The sequence below is a fragment of the Mustela nigripes genome, chromosome 14 (assembly GCF_022355385.1).
Source record: "Mustela nigripes isolate SB6536 chromosome 14, MUSNIG.SB6536, whole genome shotgun sequence".
NCBI classification, from domain to species: domain Eukaryota; kingdom Metazoa; phylum Chordata; class Mammalia; order Carnivora; family Mustelidae; genus Mustela; species Mustela nigripes.
Window position 1 is genome coordinate 52,822,382 of NC_081570.1, and position 15,580 is coordinate 52,837,961.

The window sequence follows — 15,580 nt, forward strand, 5'->3', positions numbered from 1 at the left end:
ACCCTATTTTCCTGTCTTCTTTGCCAGTAGTTTTTAGTTACAAAACCAAGGCAGATAATTACCTTCAAAGTTGGCTAGATATTCTCTGCAGAGTAAGCAGCCATGTTTCCTGCCAAATTTTACAAGCCTGGAATTCATTCCCATAAAGCTTGTTCTGAGAAATGTCAGGCCTGATTTCTGTGTGGCTGAGCTGTGGAGTTCAAATGTGAGTCCCAGCTGTCAGAAGAACAGGGCCAGCGGCGGGTGGAACGGCCACTGCACATCAGTCTCCTGCTGCAGCCTTCCCTCACGGCGTTTGCAGAGCAGAAGTCTGTGGCTCCAGATCAGCCCTTCAGGTGTTGGGGCCAACAGAAACTGGAGCTATCTAATGTGGTCTGGGTGGACGGGGGTCCTGTGGGAAGGAACATGTCTGGGACCAGACCCCAAGACCTCAAAAATACCACCTGCCTAAGATTTTCTCAGTGTTTTTCTGGAGCTAGCACGGGTATCTTCTGGAGCTAAAGCTTACCTGGCAGGTGAGCTACTTAAACCTTTGTGTTTTTAACATCTCCCCACATTAACCTGTCTGTAGGAGAAGAGTTCCTCCTAGGTGAGGAAGGGTCCTGAGCTCACACATTATCCCTGTACCAGATGAGGACACAGTCGAAGTGACCTTGTTCTAAGACATCCCTTTCTGTACCCACCTGCAGACTGGTGCTTGGGGGTGCAAATAGTGTTTTAAAGGGAAACCATGAGCTTTGAAATATGATCCTTTTTAGGGGTCGTGTGTCAGATTCATTGCCATCGAGGACACCCACCCGGTACCATAAATCTGTGCTAACAGGCTCACACTGGCCTCGGCTGTGTATGGCATGACATGTCTTCCAAGAGTTGCCCACACCGTGAGGAGCTAGGCTCTTGGCCCACGTTTAAGTGATTCTCATCGCCTCCCCGGTTTCAGTAGTCCTTGCCAGGGGCGCACTTGCTGGGCCAAGCAACCAACATTTAAGTTGAGAACCAGAGATTAAAGAAGCCCCTGCTCCCAAGTTCTGGTGGGTTCTCTTTGATGCCTCCCGAACGTAGAGCCGCTGCCCTCGTCTCCACCAAACCCCGCCCCCCTCTGTTTTTTCCCATCTTATCCCCGTCCTTACTGCCTGCCACACTTGGGAAGTCGTTACGAGGGACATTTGTTTGTCTGAACAAAGGTGACGAGGTGGTGACACTGAACATGATCAAAAGTGCCCCCGTGGGTCCCGTGGCCGGAGGCATCATGGGCTGCATCATGGTCCTGGTCCTGGCTGTGTACGCCTACCGCCATCAGATTCATCGCCGGAGTCACCAGCACATGTCTCCCCTGGCTGCCCAAGGTGAGCTCCAAGTGAATCCAAAGCTCCTCCGGGAGGCAGCAGCCTCGCGCGTGTCCTTCCAAGGCTGGAAGGACGGCAGCCGATCGAGGAAGCCAATGAGCGCTTAGGAGAGCGGCACTGCGCGTTCCACTCCCGTGGAAAAGAGTGGCCCGTCCCCAGAACCTCCTTTCCTCCTTCAGCCCGTGGCTCACTCTTCAGTGTCTAGACCCTTTGAGCTTCATTTGGATTCCCCAGAAAATCCCTAGCTGCTCTCTCCTATTCCACAGCGTTAGCCTACCGCAGCCGGCCTCTGGAATTAGCCAGTCGCGGGAGCTGGGATGCTGCGTGGGAAGTTTGGTTCTTCCTTCGGCTCCAGTACGTGGTCTCTGCTGTTCAGACAGGTGGGGCAAAGTGACCCCAGGCCACAACTGGCAGGGCCGTGAATCTGTTCTTTGGCCGCTATTATTACATACTGGGAATGAGCGTATTCAAGGCCATCATCGCATCTCTCAGATGGCACAAGTTATGGAAGTCAGATACAAAATGAACAATCTGCGGTCATGGTTTCCATACCAGTAGTTAAATGTGGTGTCTGTGCTCATTTGCGAGGACAAAACCATTGAATGGCCATCCCCAGCCTCCCTAACAGCGGCCAGAGATGGGTTAAGCTGACCTCTTTGGAGATAAGGCTCACTCACCATTCCTCCTGGACTTGGTCAGGAGCCACTTGGCTCAGCCTTGCAGCGGTCAGGGCGGGTTACTGTTGGAATATTTCACTGTGGCCGTGGTGCTGATGAGGGGAAGGAGGGACGATCTTGGGATAATGTTACCTGATGGAGGAACAGGGCTGATCACACAGCTCCTTCCCTTTGGTAAGATTCGGGTGCCAGGATTTCCCCTTGGTCAGGATGTGACTGTCATCCAGTATCACGTTACACCTGACCTCCAGTGGGGTTTTATAGCCCCACGTTATCAGCACACTCAGCCGTGGCTTCAGACCCCTCCCTTCGGTTTCAGGTACATTAGTAGAGACTTAAAGATCCATTAGCCTCTATCAGCTTTCTCCCTCCTTTCTTCAGAAGTTGACCTCGGGTGTCTCTCTTGATTATCCGCTTCTGGCCCTCCCTCTTCTGATTCCTGCTCCCTTTTCCTTTAAAAAAAAAAAAAAGTCTGGGACATCAGTGCATTGTCTTCCAAGTCTGGACGACTCCTTGATGGGACGCTGTCACCCAGCCATCAGACGAGCACTCCGCAGGGTATTAAAGTGGGTGATTGTGTTTGATTAAATAGTCATGTTTCTCTCTTTTTAATGATGGGTAGAAATGTCAGTGCGTATGTCCAACCTGGAGAATGACAGAGATGAAAGGGACGATGACAGCCACGAGGACAGAGGCATCAGTAAGTGTTCAAGCTGCCTTGTGGCAGAATGTGCCAGCAGGAGACTAACCCAGAATAAACGTTCTTTCTTCTATCCTTTTGGCTTATATTAGAATTTAAGAATCTCTGACATGACCAAGGTTTTTCCTCTCCCATTTTCATTAGGAACAAGTGTCCGTGCTCGCTTTGTTTTAGAAAAATCTTAAAAGATCTCGTGGTGTTCCTTTTTGCATGAAGTGCTTTGGCCTCAAACCCCTCACCTTACTTTTTCTTGCTCCTCCTCGTTCCTTTCCCAGCCTAGCAGTAGTTCAGAAAGGCAGTCATTGGGCATACTTTGTTTTAATACCTCGGGGAATTAACTGTGTCTATCTCAGGGAGGGGGGAGTATTTCTTGATCAAAACGGAGTTCCATTAGAGATACATACCTTGGCCTTGGACTCTATAGAACGTATCTTCTTAATGCATGTCGGAGATGGGACGTCTCACTGCTGCTAATCCTCACAATTAAGAAAAATTACTATTCTCTTTTTCCAAAGAGTAGGTCCCCCAATGTGTGCATGAACCTCAGAGCAAATGTGCTTGATGCGTTGAAGATCCCGGCATATATGTGACTAACTGTCCTTGGCTCCCGCAGTCAGCAACACTCGGTTCATAGCTGCCGTCATCGAACGACACGCACACAGCCCAGAACGGAGGCGTCGCTACTGGGGTCGATCAGGAACAGAAAGCGATCATGGTAAGGTCTGGCTCCTTCTGAGGAACCCGGTGGGCTCCTGTGGGCCGGTGCTCACCCCCACACTTCTCCCTCCTGTTCTGTGCTCCAGTGAATTACTCTGACATAGTTTTCCAAAGGACACATTCCAACATGGCACATTTATAGGAGCCCAAGGGTAGTTTTGATTCTGTCTCTGCACTCCCAGGCATAAGTGAGAGGACCTCTGGGCACACAGATTGCTTTCTAGGTATCCTCCGTGCTTGAGGATTCATGTTGTCTAAATGGAACCTGCTTACCACTCCACTTGATCCTTGGTCATTGGCAGTCCTCGTAGGACCTACCACACGGTGTTGCTAGTTGGCGAACAATAGCATCCTCACGGGCACACTCAGCCACGTACACTTGGGACAGGACAGGAATCCGTGCTTCCTTCTGGCATTCCTTGTCCTGACCTCTAGTGTTGCCTGGAAGGTTCGGGGAAGGCTTCACCAAGGAGACCACAATTTACACTGGGCTTAAAGGGTGATGAAAGAAGAGCTGGGGGCAAAGGATATTAGAGGCAGAGGGACCGGTGTCTAGAGTTAGTCATGGTGGTTGTATAAGGCGGCTCTGAGATGCTCAGAAAGGGAAGGGGCTGGATTGTGAGGAGACACGAAGGCTGAGTGGGCTGAGAATTATTCAGGTCCACATGCTGTACCAAAGACTTGGCCACCACCTAGCTTCTTACCTTGCCAGAGTCCGTGTGGCTTGGCGTCACAGAGAACAGCAGACATGTTGTAGGAGTGGCAAGATGGGGGGAGGGGGGAGCCTCTCCTGAAATTGGAAGATCTTTTTATTTTTCATAGGGCTGTTTAATTTTCCAGAAATCTTTACTTTCTTCCCAGAATCAGGTCTTTTTTAAATGCATAGATAATGCATTCGTACCTTTTTTTGACTCTTCTTTCTCCACATCTACCCTGGGGGAGGAAAAAGAAAAAAGGATGTCTTCAAACCGTGTGCTCCCACCCCTGTGCTAGGAAATGCAGGGATGGGTATTCATCAAGGCGCCCAGTGCTGCCTTTTACATGAGAGCCAGGGATTCAGACTCCCTTTGGAAAACAGGAGAAGCCAAAACTCTGATTTGTAAATTGGAGCCTCCTAATTTGGGCTCTGAATGACATTGTTCCCACCAACTAAGTAGAAACTTCAGGTTTCTATGGAGAGTCAAAGCACAACTTAAATTTTTCAGTTTCTTTGACTTTTCTGCTCCCCCCCTCCCTAAAAACCTTTGAACCTGCATAAATTCATTCTGCCAGGCAGTTCTGTGCCTCTTCTCCTTTGAATAATAAAACAGGTTTGAGGCTACTAAAGTTCAACAGAAATAATTTCTTATTCAGCAGAAATACTGAATCCTTTCTCTCTGTCTCTCTCTCTCTCTCCCCGGATAGAAATTGCTTCAATACAAAGTTGGAATTCTGAATGACGTTTACCATGTCCCATTAGCTCTCCCATTGTCTTAGGAAATGGCATATGAAGCTACACTTAGATAAAAGGAAGAGTGCAGTGTCAGTATCTGAAAGCGAAGGGATCTAGCTAAGGGCTTGCTTGCTTTCATTTTTCACAATAATTGGGTCCCTGTTATCCCCAAGGAATGAAAAATAGTTTCTCCTGCAGACAGAACGCAACACCAAAAGAAATGGAAGGCATTGACACGCCATGTAATTCCAAAGGCACCACAAAATCAGTAGCATTTAAGTGCATGGTATCCTATCCCTGAGCCTGTGTGGCCCGTCACTAAGCATGGTGGCATCAAGTGCTCATGTCCCTGTGATGCCAAGAATAAGCCAACCATAGGTCCACGTCATAACAAGAAAATCTTTTTTTTTTTTAATAAAGATTTTATTTATTTATTTGTCATAGAGAGAGAAGCGAGAGCAAGCACAGGCAGACAGAGTGGCAGGCAGAGGCAGAGGGAGAAGCAGGCTCCCTGCCAAGCAAGGATCCCGATGCGGGACTCGATCCCAGGACGCTGGGATCATGACCTGAGCCGAAGGCAGCCGCTCAACCAACTGAGCCACCCAGGCATCCCACAACAAGGAAATCTAATTGAATTGTTTGGTCAGCACACTCCTTTCTTGGCTCTGTGTTCTTCCGTTTGGCGCATAGATTGGGTGCCTGCTCTTTGCTTGGCCCAGTGGAGGGACTTGGTGAAGGGGCAGCCTCGTTTCTGTGAACCAGAGGGTATGGAGGAACTTGTAAGATAGGGTCAAGGACAGCTCCCTGGGAGCCCTCTTCTCCATGTCTTTGCAGGTTATGAGATCTTCTGAGACTACTTTGGACTTTAGTATTCTAATGGAAAAAACGGGAGGAGGGGCCCCTGGCTGAATCAGTGGGTTAAGCCTCTGCCTTTGGCTCAGGTCATGATCTCAGGGTCCTGGGATCGAGCCCTGCATTGGGCTCGCTGCTCCACGGGGAGCCTATTTCCCCCTCTCTCTGCCTGCCTCTCTGCCAACTTGTGATCTCTGTCTGTCCAACAAATAAATAAATCTTTTGTTTAAAAATGGGAGGAGAAAGTTCTCCCTGGTGAAGTTGTAAGCATTGAACGCGGTAACATGCAGCAGGCATGTTGAGCTCAGGGTTGACCTCCCTACCTCCATACCCACTCTGCCCTCAAGGATTTACAGTCTAGCAAATAACTGTAAATGAATGCATGTATTCACAAGACAGATAAAATGCTGACTATGACCGCTTTCTTAAAAGCCCAGAACAAAGCAGAAGTTAGGGAGATAGTTCACTTTTATCAGCACGTAAACCATGGATGTCCCCTGTTGGGAAGGTGGCATTGGTGCTGGCCCTTGAACTGGTAAAATCCTAGCCCTATGGTTCTTTGCAACCCAGTGAGAGAGCTTCCACATGAGTCCTTGGCTCTGAGACACAAAAGGGAAACTCAAAAGAATAAAAGACATAAATATGTAAATACTGAACAGTCTAGACTTGTGTGGTATGGTTTAGAATTGTGATCTTCCTAGAATTAAAACTGAACATGACCAAGTCAAACTTGGGAACTCCAAGCTGTATTTTTATTTAGAAATACAGTTGACCCTTGAACGCGGTGGGCATAAGGGGCACCGACCCCGCCCCCTTCGCCCGCCGCCACTGGCACAGTTGAAAATCCATGTCTGACCATGACTTCCCAAACGCTTAATGACTAATAGTCTACTGTTGACCGGAAGCCTTACTAATAACATAAAGAGTGGATTAATACACATTTTGTATGTTACATGTGTTACATACTCTATTTTTACAACAAAATAAGTTAGAGAAAAGAAAATGTTAAGAAAATCATAGAAAAAAATGCGTTCACATTACTGCCCTGTATTTATAAAGAAAACTGACCTCTATGGGGTCCCATGTAGTTCAAACCCCTGTTGTTCAAGGGTCTGTGGTATTTCATGTGTCCAAGAGAATTTTATGCTTCAAAGGAATCTTACTTTAATTTTTCTGTCTTAAAAATCTACTCAAAGTAGGAATAGTTTTTGAAGTTGACGAAAATTTTTTGTCAATTTCTTAGACTACTTAGAATGATGATTTTTCAGCAGTTGACTATTTCTTGTTACGCTCACAGGTAGTGATTAAAAAGTTTACTCCCTACAGATGCTTTCAATTCTATATATGCCCTACTATTCTCTCTCCTGAAAATATCTTGCTCTGATTATCAGCTGACTTACTTAAGTTAAAAACCACCAATGTATTTTTGTTCCTTGCGAATTCATGGGTTGGTTACTATTTCATTAGAAACTTTATGCAAATGTGTATTAAGCCACATTTTTTCTTTGTAAAAGGGAAGTTTCCTTTTAGTGAAGCAAATTCCTCAAAGCTTCAGAGGCAAATGCTGAGCCTTGAAAACCTGGTCAAAACCTACATGGTGGAGCAGGAGACCATTTTCTAGAGATGCACAGTCTCCTGCAGTTATTCTCTATGACCACAAGGTGGAGAGTGAGTCATAGGCACCCTCCCGGCCTCCCCCAACCAGGGACCTAACATCACTAACCATCAGAATACCAAAGAGCCACAATCTAATCTTGAGTCTTCTGTTCTTTTTTTTTTTTTTTTTTTTTTTTTAAGATTTTATTTACTTATTAGAGAGAGAACACAAGTAGGCAGAGGGAGAGGGAAAAGCAGGCTCTCTTCTAAGCAGGAAGCCTGATGCAGGGCTCGATCCCAGGACTCTGGGATCATGACCTGAGCCAAAGGCAGCTCCTTAACCGACTGAACCACCCAGGCACCCCTTGACTCTTCTGTTCTTAATGAACACCCGACCTCCTTTTCAAAGCCTACTTTTTGCTTGAGGTCATTTTTGCAAAGACTTCACTGTGTATATGTTTAGATAGTAAAGAAATCTTTCCTTTGAAAGTGTTTGCTGATATCCTTTGTGTTTTCAATAGAGCTTCCCCCTCCATGAGTCAGACTGAGTCTGTCTTATTCATCACTGTTCCCAGCACTCAACAGAATTGCTTGGTGCTAAGTAAACACTCCATTTGTTAAGTGAGAGCATGTGTTTGGCTTTTTCCTCCTCCTCCACAGCTTGCCATCCCTCCCTCCAGATTGTCATTAATTATTGAGATAAGAGGAAGCCTGAGTAAGTTGCAGAGGGATTGAGCAATGTCCCCAGAACAAGTGGTTCACTTTGGAAGCACCTCCGCTGGGGGGTTCCCCTCAGAAAGCTAGAGCAGTACCCCTGAGTTGCTTTGGGAACCACTCAACTGTCAAAACCACCCTGAGCTGATGACCAGCTGGGTTTAGGACATCCCTAGACTCTTAGGTTGGAAGCCCTAGGAAGGACCCAGGGAATCCTGGAATATCTTCGTTGGTAGGTGAGCCTGCTGAATGTCATACTAGGGGAAACCACAGATAACTCAGAAAATTAATGCCATTGTTTTGGGAGCACAGTCATGTGATTTTGAATAATGAAGTGCCTGCTTTGTGTGAGGCATTGTGTTAAGTATTAGGAGTACCGAAATAAGGCTTTGCTCATGGACAAGGCAGCCCCGAAGTTCATTATGTAGTAAAAATCTCAGGGAGAGATGTGTGCAAAATGCCATTTAAACTCACAGAAGGGGCATCTGACCGCATGTGGGCTGAAAGCTGGGGTTTGGGTTGCTTCCCAGAGAAGACCTTTAAAAACCGAAGCATGAAGCACAATAGCCAGACGATGGTGGTGGTGGGAGGGGGGGACCCAACAGAAGGGCTGTCACGAATGTGCAAATGAGCTAACAGTTACCATGGGTGCTTGTAAATGAGTAGAGATGGGAAGCCATCAGGATATACTAGGAGGCAGGATAAAAACAGCCTGGCACTAATGGCTGGCCAACGGTAATCAGTCAAGACCCCGAGATTCTGCTGGAAGTGTACATTCTTCTCACGTCCCCTGTGAAGCACCTGGTAGCATAAGCACGCCGAGCGCTTTGTAGCTGGGGTTTCAGAGCCCGCCATCCCGTTCCTGGGCAAGCACTGCCCAAGCTGAGAAGCTCACTGGGGCTCCCAATCCCTTACTCTTGAGGCAAGGCATCATTGTTTCCCTAGCCCCTAAACCTAGGTACCTCAGACTTGTCCAAGGATGTCTTCTCTCCTGGCAGCTTCACCAGGCAAGTCCATTTGGCCACCGGATTCAGCCCACTCAGCTCTCCAGTGGTCCCTTGAAGCCAGCTACTTGCTCTAACACTGCTACTGTCCCTTCTCCAGATCCTCATCCTCTCCTGGGCCAACACTCTAGCCTTCTGTCCTCTGAGCCGCTGATGCCCCCTTCCTTCTGCCCAGCCTCCCCTGGACAACCACCTTGTGTCATTGCCACCCCCCTTCACCCTCTTGCCTATTACCCTAAATCCCAATCCCTTGCCCAACCAGCCTTCCTGATCTGGTCTGAGCCCGTGTGTCTAGCAGTGTCTCCTTTGTCTTTCTTTTCCATACCGAGCTTTTTATCATCCCCCAAGCCCACCAGAAACTTTGAGGCAACTGTGTCTTTTTATTTGCTTATCTCCTGGCCTGTGGTACCTTTCCACCCCTCTCTTGACCTAATGAACACCTTCTCTCCCGTAAGAGCTACCTTAAGTGTCCTCCTCAGGTATCCTAAGCCAAGTTAACCAGCTTTGGTGATCCTTTCGGTATGCCTCTGTTTTAATACCTGTGTTTCCCCTTCTTGACTATGGACTGCTTGGGGCCTCACCTTTACCCTTTTTTCTGGTGAGCAGCCCCCCAACCTGGCACCAATAAGATTCTCCAGGACCCATACATCATTGAACTCCCCATCATCTGCCATGACTTCTCATGGTCAACACTCCTGCGTTTCTGGCTAGACATCTCCACAGACTCTCAAATCAAGATAATCTGAAACCGGGATGCCTGGGTGGCTCAGTGGGTTAAGCCTCTGCCTTCGGCTCAGGTCATGATCCCAGGGTCCTGGGATCGAGCCCTGAATTGGACTCTCTGCTTAGCAGGGAGCCTGCTTCCCCCTCTCTCTCTGCCTGCCTCTCTGCCTATTTGTGATCTCTCTCTCTCTCTGTCAAATAAATAAATCTTTAAAAAGAAAAATAGAGGGACGCCTGGGTGGCACAGTTGGTTAAGCAGCTGCCTTAGGCTCAGGTCATGATCCCAGCGTCCTGGGATCGAGTCCCACATCGGGCTCCTTGCTCGGCAGGGAGCCTGCTTCTCCCTCTGCCTGCCATTCTGTCTGCCTGTGCTCGCTCTCTCCCCCCCTCTCTCTCTGATAAATAAATAAAATCTTTAAAAAAAAAAAAAAAGAAAAGAAAAAGAAAAATAGATATCTGAAACAAAATTCATGTTCATTCCTGAGACTGGGTATCTCCAAGTCTCACCATCCTGACTCCAAGTCACAATCCCTGTTAATCCCCCTTCAGCACCCCCCAACAACCCTCTCACTTTTAATAGCTTACCAACTTCTCTTGTTTCTGCTCCTGAGGTACTTTTCAATCTGTCCAATCCCGTACCCATGGTTTTAATGCTTAGTCTCTCATCTGGGCTGTTGAAATAACCGAAGCATTCCCCCCACCCCTCCTTTTTATTCATAAGAAACAGCTGCCATCAGAACTCTCTTTGAAACACAGAAACTGTCGTGCTGGTTTTTGTTTCAGTCTGCTCAGAACATTCTTTGGTTTCTCCATTTTTCTCCTTTGACATGGCCTTTATAATCCAACTATAACTCCCTTTTTTCACCTCCCTCCTGCCACATTCTCCAGCTACCTACCAGCACTCACCTCAGCCACGTGGTACAGGGATGGCCTTGGGGTTCCACACCCCTGCAGTTGTGCTTTTCTGTCCTCTTGCTCCTATCCACTTACCAAACTCCTACACATCCTTTAAAGCCCCGCTAAGATAGGAGTTTCTCTGCAAAGCTTTCTCATTCTTCCAGCTGCAGTTATTCCGTGTCCTAGATTTCGGTTCTACCTCAACCATAGCACTTAAACCATTATCCGTAGTAGAATAAACCTAGCTTCATGAATATGTGTCTCCTGTTCAGTTGTGAAATCCTCAAGGAAAAGAGACATCTCTTATTCATGGTTCATCGTCCCCCTCTGGCCCATAATGGTCTTCTATCAATGAATAATTGAGCAGACCCAGCCCTGTGTTGGCTTTATTTCCCAAGCACTAGCTTTTAAGCTCCCTGCACATGGACCAGGTTTTCACCTTGCTGTCTCCTACAATGCCTAACATAGAGTATCTTGTACCTAGTAGGTGCACAATTAACAATGCTCATTGAGTTGGACCGGCTTAAATAAGCCTGCCATTTGAGAAAGGTTTTATTGAGGCCAGAGAATTGCCTTTCTCATTTTGCACCGAGCATACATTCGCAGCCACAGACGTGACTAGCGCTACCCGTGGGCGAGTGCTGATGGATGTTAACCGTAGATGCGGTGGAAATATTAATGAGCTGTCACTTCTCAACATTTTTAAAGGGGATTTCTGCAATATTTAAAAACATGCCAGGGTTCTTGGAATGGAATCCTTTGATCAGCAAGGGCATTTTCTTCTGAAACATGTATTACTTAGAATACCGAAAGAAATTAATCTTTAAATACAGTGAGCCAGCTTACACAGAGAATAGTTGATTCCTTTGCTGGTTGCTAGGGGTGTGCGTGGAGTTAGTATTCCATGGGGTGGAACTTTGGGCAAGTTCGTTAACCACTCTGATCGTCATCTCCGTCCCCTGTCAAAGGGGTGTTAAACCGCATGCCTGATTAGGGTGTGGGAGCCCCAGGACACTGGTGCTTGCCACGGAGCAGGTGTGCAGGTGATGGTGGCCATCATCTTTGTTCTCACTGTGTTGTGACGTCACATTCAGGCCTGTCCAAGCCCCGCTCCCCACCCACCCCCGGCCCCCACCTCAATCCGAGTCCCGTTAGGACATTTTTTCTTGTTTAATTGCCTTTCTTTTTTTCCTTAAAATAAAATTAACAGTCCTAATCTTTCTCTCTGGGAAAGGTGTAGGAGGATAGCTCCCAAGTGTCAATGGTAGTTATCTGTGGATCAGAGGGGATGTGCGGTGATGTTAGTTTGTGTTTTGTTGTTGTTTTGGGGATTTGGGAAAAGGCTGCCTGTAGATTTTTTTTTCTTTTTTGTCTTAATCTGTGCTTGCTCAGGTGTCTAAAACGGTTATGGTCTTATTGTGTAATTGTGGAAAAAGAATAGCTAACAAAAGATGTCTTTAGAAGTAAGTCACTTGACTGTCCGCTGGCAGCCTACAGACGTTGGCCGCCGGGTAGCACAAAGACAGGAGCATCTCCCAGCATCGTAGGCATCCGAAGTCCCGTCGCCTGCGTCTAGAAGTTCTCAACTGCCTGTTCTGTTCCCTTTCCAGGTTACAGTACCATGAGCCCGCAGGAAGACAGCGAGAATCCCCCGTGCAACAATGACCCCCTGTCAGCCGGGGTCGACGTGGGAAACCACGATGAGGACTTGGATCTGGACACCCCGCCTCAGACCGCTGCCCTCCTAAGTCACAAGTTTCCCCACCCCCGCCCCCACCACCCCACGCTACACCACAGCCACCACTTACAGGCGGCCGTGACAGTACACACTGTCGACGCGGAATGCTAACACTCCTCTCACCGCCACGGGAGGACAGGATCTGGGAGGGGCAGAATGTTCTGGAGGAGGAAAAGAGCCAGCATCAGAGACTCCATCGTGAGAGACCCCCTGTGTGTATGTGTGTGTGTGTGTGGGCACACGCGCACGTGTGTGCGTGTGCACACTTCGTCCAGAGTGATTGAACTCCTTTCCTGCCCGTTCACATGTTTCAAGAGGAGAGACTACAGCAGACTCACACTCATGAAAATGCAAGTCTGGCTCCGAAACGGAGGGGAAAGAAGCCTGATTAATGAGCCTGCCATCGTACTAAGGGAATGGAACAGAAGGCAGACCTCCAAACAGAGACGAAACCCATAAATGAAACATGGGGAACCTTCGTTAAGCTGAGCCAGAGGAATGTTCCAGGGAGCCAGAAACATTCGGCTCTCCTTAACTGGAAGAGAAAGAAGCATGCCCGGCCGGAGACTGAGAGCGTGGCCTACCCAGGGAGGAACGTGTGCTTTGAAGATGTCGCTTGGTTTCGCGGTGGTACCTAGTGGTACCAGGATACCACAGTCGCTCTCGGAAACTCCTGGTGAGCTCTAATGATGCATCTCAAAATTTCTAAGTAAAGGATTATTTTTCTACTATTTATTGAACTTTCAAACATTATCGAACTTCGGGGGAAAGAAAAGGAGACATAGGAGAAATGTTCAGCAGTCATCCCTAGCTGTTTTGTGTGTGATCAAATGCTTCTTTGACTAAGGAGCTCGGTTAGGCAACGGATACCATCCCACTGCCCCAGGCCGCGAAATGGGAAAATGAAGAAATCTTTCTCTCCGACCAGTTTACGTACATTTTCTTTGGAACGTCGTTTTACGGAAACACATCTTTATTTGCGATGCAGTATTCTTTCTCTGTGTTTGACAGAGGCGGAGAGGACAGAGGAATCCAAAATGTCTTTAAAGAAATTCTAATGTTTCTCTTTAACTCCTTTCCACTCCCCGTACAGCGCTTTTCATAGATTTCTACAAAACGTAATGTTACAACCCCAGCCTTTCAGCTAAGGGAGGGATGGATTTCTTCTCCTTGGGTTAGAGACTATCAATTTTTAAATGTCCCATTTTGATTGTGAGAAGAGTGAGTACGTAAGGGAAGATGTTTTTAAGATTCACGATTGGTTCTTAATTAAAGATTTCTTCTGATATCCTTGTTCAAAGCTGCTGCCAGTTATCCAAGAAGTTACCCACCAAACTGCTTTGTCATGTATACAGAGATTCATAAAATCTGGCTAATATGACATGGGGCATTGTAATTTTAAAGTAGTGTTCTAATTACAGTGATGTATTTTAGATTCACATTTTGTGATTCAACTATGTTATAAAGACATTCTTGCACCGTGTGTGTGGTAAATCTCCGTTTATATGTAGTTGGGAAAAAAAAAGTCACTGAATAATGTTTTAATGATAGGGTATTAACGATATAATGTAAAAAAACAATTGGTTCTTCAGCAGTACGGAAAGTAAACTATATGCGTGCTATCAGGAAACCCCTGCATACTGTGTATAAATTTTCAGTCTAGTGAAATAAACTGTATGAATGGACGGTTTTAGTGTTTATAGTAATTTCTTAATGTCCTCCTTCTTGTGCCTCAAGGTAAATTATGTTAACTTTGTAACCTAGCAGGTCAGTCACCAAACTGAAAGGGGGTCTCCCCTCGATGCTGCCATCAACTTCAGGGATTTCTTGACATCTTGAAAATAAAAAAAATAATAATTTTTAAGAAAATAATGGGATAAAATGAAAAGCAAATGTTACAATGTGTGGGACATAGCGCCCCCTCCCCTTGCTGGACATCTGCATTCATGTCAATAATAAATGGTTGTTCTCAAATTGCTGGAGAGAATGGGTGACTTTCCTGTCTTTCCAGAAAAATTAGACCTCTCCGTGGGATACCGGTTTGTTTCCTGAGGTTGAGAAGCTTTGTGTGATGACACTAACTTCTTGATGGGGGGAAAATTGGGATTTTCAAGAAAAGAGTCACAAAACCTAGAGCTTAATAAAATATGTTAGAGCCTACTCAAATGTAAGAACAGAAATGAGTCTTGTGTCTTCTGTGATAAACATCTCCCCTGTCCTGAACTTCAGGGGAAAGTAATTGAATGCTTCAACTGAAAAGAAAACACAACTGTTGTTTTTCAGCCTCTGGAGAACAGGGCACACAGATTTGCAAGGTTTTATCCTTCAAAGTTCCCTTTTGTCTTCTTCCCTCAAGTGTTGCTTCAACATTTGTTGTTCGTGTTCTTGTTTTAAAGGACAGTTCCGTTTTTGGAAATATCTCTCCTGGGGACCTATATTGGTGGCTCTTGCCCCTCAGGTAACATTGCTTGTTAAACACAAGTCATCTCTGGAATCCTGGAGGAAGGTCCTAGCAATGCCTTCTCGTTCACTAAGGCCCTCTTAATGCCTGTAACCAATGTTCATATCAGCGTTGACAAGTTTCAACAGCTAAGGGTGCTCTGGGTCATTTGATAAGCTAGAAAAGGGAAATTCTTATTTGTGGCCCAAACCAAACAGGGTTCAGACTCATCTAAGCTCTCAAGTACATGTTCATCTGCTTTTATGACGTTTATTTTACACATTTTGGAAAGTGGTTTTTCTTCCTCTGCCTCTTGATTTCATTTGAATGTTCAACTAAGCCTTATTAATACTTTCATTTGAAAAATGTTGTCAGGGATGCCTGGGTAGCTCAGTCCGTTAAGCGTCTGCCTTCAGCTCAGGTCATGATCCCAGGGTCCTGGGATCAAGTCCCCACATTGGTCTGCCTGCTTCTCCCTCTGCGTGCTCGTGCATACTCTCTGCCTCTCTGACAAACAAATAAATAATACTTTTTTTTTTTTAATATTTTTATTTATTTGACAGAGATCACAATGGGCAGAGAGGCAGGCAGAGAGAAAGGAGGAAGCAGGCTCCCTGCTGAGCAGAGAGTCCGATGTGGGGCTCGATCCCAGGACCCTGGGATCATGACCTGAGCTGAAGGCAGAGGCTTTAACCCACTGAGCCACCCAGGCGCCCCTTCTTTTTTTTTTTTTAATGTCACATT

The 15,580-nt window shown here is 46.6% G+C and overlaps 1 protein-coding gene and 1 long non-coding RNA gene across 2 annotated transcripts in view; one reads left to right on the forward strand and one right to left on the reverse strand.

Moving 5' to 3' along the window:
• Positions 1-14,081, forward strand: part of CACHD1 (cache domain containing 1) — a 205,356-nt gene extending 191,275 nt beyond the window's left edge. The window contains exons 24-27 of the mRNA XM_059374985.1: positions 1,185-1,346; positions 2,646-2,723; positions 3,337-3,438; positions 12,269-14,081. Of these exons, the coding sequence (XP_059230968.1) occupies positions 1,185-1,346; positions 2,646-2,723; positions 3,337-3,438; positions 12,269-12,507 (581 nt within the window). The 3' untranslated portion in view covers positions 12,508-14,081. The remainder of the gene's footprint in view (positions 1-1,184; positions 1,347-2,645; positions 2,724-3,336; positions 3,439-12,268) is intronic.
• LOC132002021 (uncharacterized) lies at positions 4,155-10,418 on the reverse strand. Its single transcript, XR_009399751.1, has 3 exons — positions 10,347-10,418; positions 4,342-4,373; positions 4,155-4,230 (listed from the first exon to the last, which is right to left on the reverse strand). It is a non-coding gene; the product is annotated as an uncharacterized LOC132002021 (long non-coding RNA).
• Positions 14,082-15,580: the final 1,499 nt, after the last annotated feature.